Here is a 9,738-nt window from a genome sequence, read left to right as displayed (position 1 = left end):
CGGTTCAGCACGCATGTGTTCAGAGGATTAATTGCAACATTTAATGAGTAAAAGTTTTATCATTTGTATGTGTTTACAAACTCAATCGACTTTTAAAAGAGGCGAAAGAGCAAACAACAGAAAAAACACAGCTTTGACAAAGATTAATCTGTATTAATTTATACAGTGAACACACTAAGAAGAATTGGAGAAACTGAGGAGGCGTTTCAACATCTGGAAAAGCGGTTGGAAATTGAAAAGATCCAGGCAGCAATGATTAAAAAAAAAACCCTCTCCAAAACAAAATTTCCTCACTAAAGCTCTCATCTTTGACAAAGTCCATCATTTATTTTAATTATTATATTGAATTTATGACTGAACAAAGGCTTGTTAGATACAGAGAGAGCATGCGCTAATTGAATAGAATATCTTTGTCATTGTACAAGTAACGTTACAATAAGATTTATTTTGAAAGTTCCAAATTGATAGTAAAGCTTAAGAATACAAATAAATTAAAATGGCAATATAAAATTATCAATTATAAAAAGTTTGCAGCAGTATTAAAATAGTGCAAATAGCTCAGATGTGCAATGCAGCATTAAAACCTAAACAGTTCAAACAGAAAACATAATGTAATAAAATGGTAGGGGTGAATTTATGATTCCATGTACATTTGAGGTTAATGTGTGTACTGGGCTACTTTTTAGTTACAGCAGCTATCACTGTGTTGTTATGAAGTCAGTTGTGCCAGACAATTTTGGAGGCAGAGACAGATTGTGGGGGGCACTAATAGGGAAAAACTTAAACTGCTGGAATAAAGAGTTTTAAGGGGTTGGTGAACCTGGAAAACTTGCAGGTCAACGGGCATCAATGTTCAAGGTTGGTAAACATGTGTACACGGACGCATATAATACTTCCCGCCTGACATTGTAAAGTAAAAAATTATGTCAAGCTTTTCTTGTGCTTTTTTTTTCTTTCTTATTTGGCAGATGCTGTGATGACCAACTTCCCGGCAGCACAGAGTTGGACTTGAGGAATGCAGTTGGGAAGCATTTTAAACAAGAAATAAAACCAATAATTAATCATTTCCTTTAAGTTCACTGTTGGTTGTTTTATTTGTTAAAAGTAAACCAACAAAAGGGTTCATCTTTTTTTTATGTTGTCATTTATCCGCAATGTTTTAATGTTAAGCGTGATAACATGCTCTTGATTTGTATTAGATTTTTTTTTCTTTTAAATATCAAAGTTTCTTAAGTTATTTAAAATATTTTATTTAGTCATTTTTATTATCTTAAGTTGTTAAATTCCAGATTTTTTATCATAATATTTATATTTAAGTGTATTGTATTTATAAACTTTTATTTTGTCATTTAATTCTTTTGTATTTTTATCATTTTGTATTGTCTTAAGTTGTTAAAAATTTTATTTTTCTTAATAAAACCTGTATATTGAATTTGTTTGGATGGATTGCCATTTTGTTGTCTATTAGATGTATACTGTATATGTAGTCGTTTAATAGCGGTCTAATTGATGACTAGTCTATTCTTGGGCTATGATTAGACATCTATTAAATTTTCATTGACAGCCCAAATTTAGCCTTGTTTTAGCCTAGATGTCTGCTCTGTGTTTAGACGGCTAATAGACGTCTTTTAAACGCAAAATTGCTTGCTGGGATTAGGAAACCTTGCAAAATAGTGTCATGCTGAGTTAAATCCATGCAGAGGTTGCAGCAGAATGAGTAATACAATATTTGACAAAATAAATAGTAATTGAATGGATGACTCTGTCAGGCACCTGCAATCCTGTAGAATTCCTCTTTAATGACATTTACAGGTTTGTGCCAGGGGAAAACTACAAAAATATACAGCAGACGTTTAAGTGCAAGACACTTTTCTAACGACTGCAAACTATTGCTTTGCCTACGTTTTCTGCATCACAGATGTTGTATAGGAAACTTCCATTGGCAAAAAAAAGTGTAGAGCAATGCACAAAATTTGTTCTGATTTCAGCGCATGTCCGCGGTGATAGATATTGCAGATGAAAGGCCATAGGATATTGTTAAGGTATGTAAGTAATTGTGAAGAAAATCGATATCTCTCTATTAGGTATTCATCTGGGAGTGACAGTATATCTACACGGGGCCGCAAAACCCTCTCCTGACGCAAAGCTGCGTGAATTAGTTCTGTCTTAATATCAATCTGATTTCTAATGAAAGGACACCCCATGTTCTTACATTTTGTACGAAAAAGTCTCTAAGGACTCCAACCAGCTTCTTCTCTCTACAGGGACTAATGCAAATGAACCTGTTTTAACAGCAACGAGAAGGCAACGACATCACAGCTCATGTCTGTGGGAGGAGGGAGGAGATACGCAGAAACTCTGGGTTTGTTTCAACAAAACCTGCTAGACAGTAGTAGTACTATGGTAACTTACCCAAAGGTTTAGTTTTGTCTTTTATTGGAACCGAAAACCCAGTTTCCCTTTTCTGGGGTTAACAAACTCTTGAGTTTCAAACAAAATCCCGCTTTCTGGAATACACCCCAGAACTATGTTGTTACTTATTTTTTATGAAGCAATAAAGGTGAATTTATGAGCTCTTTTGGGTTAATAAAAAAGCTCTGGTCTGTGAATACAGTAAGATACAACGTGCTAGCAAGCACATTCAGAAAGGTGATTTGGAAACTTTCACAAAATATAAAGTGAGGTACTTGCATTTCCTGAATATGAAGTCAGATCATGAACAGTTGATATTGATCCATCTTTGAACATAAACTTTTGTGCAAGTTCTGCATTTTAATGACCCTCGTTGGCAAAGCAGTCTCGTAATGATTTTCATAAACAATCGAATTTAGCTATTTTCTTGGACACATTCCCTTCATGAATAAAATTAATCCACTACGTCCTCAGTGGCTCAGAGGCCCGGAGTTTATGGAGACGCTTATGTTAATTATTACAGCCACCTACAGATCAGCACCCCAGAACTATGTTGTTACTTATTTTTTATGAAGCAATAAAGGTGAATTTATGAGCTCTTTTGGGTTAATAAAAAAGCTCTGGTCTGTGAATACAGTAAGATACAACGTGCTAGCAAGCACATTCAGAAAGGTGATTTGGAAACTTTCACAAAATATAAAGTGAGGTACTTTCATTTCCTGAATATGAAGTCAGATCATGAACAGTTGATATTGATCCATCTTTGAACATAAACTTTTGTGCAAGTTCTGCATTTTAATGACCCTCGTTGGCAAAGCAGTCTCGTAATGATTTTCATAAACAATCGAATTTAGCTATTTTCTTGGACACATTCCCTTCATGAATAAAATTAATCCACTGCGTCCTCAGTGGCTCAGAGGCCCGGAGTTTATGGAGACGCTTATGTTCATTATTACAGCCACCTACAGATCAGGGGCCTGTACCATGATGGTAGTTGAAAAAATTCAGTGTTACAGGATTAGTTTTGAGTTGACAAAACCAGACCAGTCCAATCCTCACATGCCTTGCAACACAGAGCAAGTGTGATTCACTTCTTGTGAGACAGCCAGCGAGATTCAAAACTCTTTTGCTAAAGGTTAAGAGATTGAAGAATATGAGGAATTTAAACGCATTTACACTGAAGAAAGTACTTGTTTATGAAAGAGAACAAATTAAAGACATTATCTTTCTCTATCAGTGCAGTCACAAGTGAAACTTGAGAAGTTAGTTTATATAGTTGATAATATATGGTGATAGAGACTTGAACATTTTTAGTCATTTTTAAACCATTATCTATTGATTCTACAGCTTATTTATATTACATATGATCTGTATATATATTAATATTCATTTAAAATGCTTTTTAATAATTGTTAAACTAAAATTTGGGCTACACACAATTACAAGGACCTCTATAAAGCTAACTTCCTGCCCTTGATAGAAGGTCTGAAAAGGGATATCAAACGCTGGGATCTGCTGTCTCAAGTGGAAGAATTAATACTATTAAGATTATTGTATTGCCTAAGTTTCTTTATTGTTTCAAAGTCTTCCAATCTTTTTAACCAAATGCTTTTTCAACTCTATAGATAAACTCATATCAGCATTCATCTGGAAAAACAAAAATCCTCGGACTCGGAAAAGTATATTACAAAAGCCTCGCACCTTAGGCATGGCACGGCACTTCCCAATCTTATGTTTTATTTCTGGGTGGCTAATTAGAGGACTGATTTACTGGGTGAGGAATAGTGATAGCACTGACGCCCTTAAGTGGCTTAGTTTGGAAAAGAGGTCTCCCTCTTTAATGTGCTCTGAACTTCCAATGCTTGAACCTGCCTCGCGCTATTCCTCTAATCCTATGGTGACAGAGTCCCTAAAAATTTGATTTTTGATGCATTTTCAGAAATAATAGATTTGCAATAGACCCATCTCCTTTTATTACTATATTTGGTGTTACAACACAAAACATGCGCATAAGTAGGTATGCTTATAAAATGTTGGCCTTTTGCACACTACTTGTTAGAAGATTCATACTGTTTAAATGGAAAGAGCCCCTTCACCCTACTTTCCTTCATTGGATTAAAGAGAACATGCAATATCTTAAACTGGAAAAATAAGATTCTCTCTTCAAGGGTCTACCCAGAAATCTAACCTATGCAATCTGGCAACCTTTCTTGTCATTTGTGGAAAAATAGAAGTAGGGAATACAATCCATTTTACGATATCATTTTAAAATATAGTGACCTTTCATTTGGAGAAAGAGAAACTGGGGGAGTGATTTTTTGTGTCAGGCAATGTGTCACTTTACTCACATCTGATTGGTCCAGTTTCAGCTTTTAGATCTCTTACTCAAACATAACCTGCTCTGAAGCAGGTTAGCTGTGGAGTGCATGTTACTATGGCAATGAACACCGCTAAAAGCCAAGCCACTTTCATGGTACCTAAAACCCAGGATTAGTGCAAACTAAACTGAAACATACCTGGCTAGCCAGCTAATCCGGCTTCATGGTACAGGCCCCAGTTATAATGTTTACGTAGCCGAGAAATTATATCACTAGCTGCTCTAGCGATGATAAAAACATGGCGGACTGTGTGGCTCAGTCAGGGTGCAATCTATGCTAATAGGGCAGATTGTCACCAGTCTTGGGCGGGGCTTCCCCTACTCTTATGGGGAAATCTGAAACTGCTCAGAGAGACTGTTTATGATTTATGGGGATAATAAACAAAAAAAAGGAGTGGGTGGATTTTTACCATTATAGGCTGGTTGTTTACACACACTGTGGATACACATCGGTGTTCAAACATCTTATAAAAGTGAATTTTGCATAATAGGTCCCCTTTAAATCTGGTGAATTACTTGCTCACTGCTGATCACCATCAGTGTGAAAAAATGTTGGGTTTAAGTGAACAATTTCACAACAATTTAAATGGATTTGAAAAACGGAGAAAGAAATAGATTAGAAAAATAGATTTTATTAAAGTGAGACAAGAGAATGGCAAAGAAAAAAGCAAAAGACAAAAGCAAAATCAAGATAAAAACAAAAGCAAAGACAACAGAACCTGATGATCAATCATTTCAACAATCAATGACATATGAAAGAATCAGCGCAGTCGGTCCCAGCGCCAGATTGATGCGTCGTCACACACTGCGATAAGAATACTGCTGTCCCTGCTGAAACTGGTCTGCCTGATGGCCGACGTGCATTTAGGGAGGGTGAGCGTGGTACACCTGAATGCAAAACAGAAGGCAGAATAAAAATAAAGTACAATGCTGATAAGTTAAGCTGAATACAGTGTTGTGGATAGTTCAAGCACAAATGCCTGTCAAACATGGAATTTTACTTTGCTTTATGAGGATCTTCTACTTCCAGGTCCCAAACATAGAGTTTCCCGACTTGATTTCCAAGAGCTAACATCTGAGAAAATGAAGATACACACTCTTCATTCATGTAGTAACATCAGATGTTCTTACTAATGTTATTAAATTACATTGTCCATCAGTGGCTTGTTTTATTGTCAGTAGCCTACAGTTAACATCTAGACCAATGCACAATGAAACTGAATGTCTATCAAGAACCTCATACCTTCTGCCAGAAGTCCATCGAGAAACGCATGTACCAAATGTCACACTGACTGTAATCAAAGCGGCCCAGAATGGTCACATTAGACTCGTTCGGTTTGATGTGGTCAGTATCGTCTTCCATTTTCCCAGGTTTCCAACACACAATAGCATTTTCACATGACTACGAAATATGACCAAACAAGAAAAAGAATGAAGGTGAGTTAACAAATGATTAGCATTATTGCTGAGTAACTAATAATGACTTAAAATGTTGTTGGCTATTGTGCTACAGAAAGTACCTTTGAAAGAATCAAATCACCAAGCCAGCGGACACAGTCCACATAGTTCCTGTGAATGTCTCGTGTGGAAAAGTCTGGAAAGTGAATCTTCTGAGACACAAAAGGCCTGAAAATGTATGGTGAAAAGACTTGCTAAATCCACTTGCTAAAGCACACAGACTGCTGAACAACCCATCAGGAACCTGACTGAAGAGCACTAATGAGGACTCACCGGTTGGTTTTGCTGGGGTTATACTCATATGAACTGCGTATTGCTTTCTGCATCCTCTCAGAGTTGATTCTCCACAGTTTCAAGGAGTGGTCCATCCCACAGGACATGATCTTCTCACCAAGAAGGTCAAAATCCTAAAAAAACACAACAGAAGCATTTTGTGACACAGACACTTTCATCTGCCTAATGTGACAATTTACTTTTTTTGTACTCATGAACCCCAGTTTGAGAAACTGTGCATGAGCAGATGTGTTTATTAGAATTAGATATAAACACTACAATGATTACAATCAAACTGCAGAGTGACAGAAGTGAATCTGATCAAGAATACCAATAATACTCCATGAATGAAGTTTAACATCAAACAGCCGAAGCCTCATTAAACTCACCGCACTCAAGACCTCGTCACGATGGCCTTCAATGCCTCCAAAGATGGCCACCAGAGTGTCTGTCTGAACATTCCAGAGGCGCAGTGCATGGTCTGCCAAACACACAGCAAATGATGAAATAACATGCTCTGAACGCTGCACGTGTTGGTCTGTAGAAGGTTTGAGGTCATTACCTTTACTGACTGACAGCAAAAGGTTCGGATCCCTCGGATGAAATTTGAGTTCATTGATTGCATTACCATGGCCAACATAATGCTGCAGATGAAATGAAAAAATCAGCGTAACCATGTTTGGAGTAGCAACAGACGCACACTAATGCAGGTAAGGCTGTTCCGACCAATAGCAATTCAATATGCATTGACATTCATTTCTTTACAGCAACTTCAAAAACACAGACTCACTTTGACACACTGCATGGTGATGTGGTTGATGATGCGAATGATGCCGCGCGACCCAGCAACGGCCAGCAGTGGGTGACTTGTGCTCGTGTCGAAGGTCCAAGCACAAGTGTATAAGTTTTCATCTGCCTAGGCAGTGCAAGAATCAAGGGAATAACAAAAGACACTGGCCCAAATCTGCAGCGGCAGATTTAAAGGGACAGAATGACATCAGATACTCCAAGATAAAACCCAACCATCTAACAAGTTTATTCTGTGTGTCTGAAAAGGATACATCAGCATCTACATATGACTGCAGGAGACGAATCTCTCCTTGAGAATGACACTCATATAAAGTGACCTGCAAGAACAAGATACACCCAACATGAAGGAATCTGCAGAAACATGAGTGTGTTTAATGAATAACGATTAACAGTCTTTTGTGTTTCACTCACTCTGTTGCTACCAACGGTTGCAAACACCAGCGGGTCTCCCTCTTTACTGTGCCAGTTAAACTGCACTCCAAATAAAGGCTGCCCATGATCCTCCTGCATGTCACACACACATCACTGTCAAAGTGCCGTCACAAGTATACACTAAACAAACACCACATGCTTTCTTACCAAAGCCACTTGAAGGCAAATCTGCAACCTTTAGCCAAAAAAGCGTATCGGCTAATGCTAATGCTGCTGCTTTGTCAGTACGCAGGGAAGGAGACCAAAGGCCATTGTATGATTGGCTGAGGTGCCTCACGTGATCCAAGTTAGCCGTTACGCTTTTTCCAATGGCAAGTACTACAGACCCTCGCATCTCCCAATAATAAGACAATTTCTGTTCTTACCCTCAGACTGTTGACACACTTGAAGGAATATTTGCATTTCTTGGACTTCCACTTGCCTTTGCCCCAGCTCTTTCTGCCTGGGGCATTGGCTGTGTTTGTGGGTGTGTCGGGTCGCTCAATGTTGGTGCCACTTTCAATGCTGACAGCATCATCCTGGGAAAATGAAAACATTTGATTGTTAAACAATGAATTAACACACTTAGGGAAAACATGCAACTGGGTCAATGTGAGCAGAATAAACATTTAATTCAGACACTGATCCAGAGCAGATCACATTATGAAGGCAGAAACAAATGTATTCACACAAAAACTCTTAACAGAAACCGATCATGCTTTATATTATTATTACTGGTTTTAATCATCATCTACATAAATACATGAAACTACACTAATTGAAGGCAGATTATACTTTATACTGATGTTTCTTCTTGACAATGACACAATCACGTGTGTGTGTCTAATAACATAACAACACAGGGCATGTTAAATGTCCATTAAATCATGATGACAAACACTTAGCAGCGAAAACGAACGAGAATTTAGATGAGAAACACGCGATAAGAGAAACTTCACTCATGAGCAGCTGCACAAATACACATAATAAACAAATTCAGCGCACAATTGACTTACATTGTCGTCTCCAGACAAATCGGGGTTGCTGTTTTCATCACTGCTTAATTTCGGTTTTTTGTTATTCGGCATCTCGTTTCCTGCCTCGGCATGAGATTCAGACATCTTCCTCCGCATCTTCCTCCAGCAATGGCACACTGCCGGAAAGCAAAGCGTACGCTCTCATGCCCCACTGCTGCAAAACTTCTTCTTCTTCTTTAAATTTTATTGGCAGTTGGCAAACCAACTGAAAGGTGCATTTACCGCCACCTACTGGACTGGAGTGTGGGCAGTACTTTGAAAGGACAAGGAGAGGAGAAAAAAAAAAGTAATATATATATATATAGATATATATACAGATATATACACATATATACATATATATATACATACATACCTTCTCCTTCCCCCCCTATATATCTCCATCAAATTCTTTCACTTATCCCAGTATTTTTCAAATAATTCATTAGGAGACTATGTATTTCCCTAGACATTGTTGTTCCTAGCAGATTTCCCACTGTCATGTTTTGTTTTCCAACTTGTGTTTCTAACTCCCTTCTTTCTTCTTCTTCTACCTTTTACGATCTAATAAAATAGGTTTTACTGTCTCTTGTGTGTTGCAGTGGTTGCAAAGACCAGTGGGATATTTTCCTATTCTCTGTAATGTAAAATTTAAACCAGCATGACCTATTCTAAGACGTGTAATTATCTTTCCTTCCTTTGGATTCCTGCTCTGCCTAATACTATTTAAGCCTACTTGTTTTTGTATGTTATACAGATGTCGTCCAGTATCAGTTATGTCCCAGTATTCTTGCCATATTTTGTTTGTATGTCCCTTAATAATGGTTTTGATTTCTGTTCTACATAACGGTATTTGTATATCAACTGTTTCATGCTTTATTGCTCCTCTTGCCAGAATATCTACAATCTCATTTCCTTCCACCCCTACATGAGCAGGAACCCAAAGGAAACTGCAGCAAAACAGCACGACAACTTCTTCTT

At 37.6% G+C, this 9,738-nt stretch overlaps 1 protein-coding gene across 1 annotated transcript; it reads right to left on the bottom strand.

Annotated features, from left to right (window-relative positions):
* Positions 1–5,401: 5,401 nt before the first annotated feature.
* LOC107662672 (polycomb protein eed-like) lies at positions 5,402–8,935 on the bottom strand. Its single transcript, XM_016452750.1, has 12 exons — positions 8,758–8,935; positions 8,128–8,280; positions 7,742–7,834; positions 7,582–7,647; positions 7,311–7,436; positions 7,083–7,164; positions 6,910–7,001; positions 6,521–6,654; positions 6,310–6,415; positions 6,033–6,191; positions 5,791–5,864; positions 5,402–5,677 (listed from the first exon to the last, which is right to left on the bottom strand). Exons 1-12 carry the CDS (start codon positions 8,872–8,874, stop codon positions 5,551–5,553), a joined length of 1,329 nt encoding a protein of 442 aa, XP_016308236.1. The 5' UTR covers positions 8,875–8,935; the 3' UTR covers positions 5,402–5,550.
* Between the last annotated feature and the right edge of the window lie 803 nt (positions 8,936–9,738).

Source organism: Sinocyclocheilus anshuiensis, unplaced genomic scaffold (assembly GCF_001515605.1).
Source record: "Sinocyclocheilus anshuiensis isolate Anshui unplaced genomic scaffold, SAMN03320099.WGS_v1.1 scaffold1787, whole genome shotgun sequence".
In the NCBI taxonomy this organism is placed as follows: Eukaryota; Metazoa; Chordata; class Actinopteri; order Cypriniformes; family Cyprinidae; genus Sinocyclocheilus; species Sinocyclocheilus anshuiensis.
The sequence above is the reverse complement of the archived record's forward strand: the minus strand, read 5'-3'. Positions and strand labels throughout refer to the sequence as shown.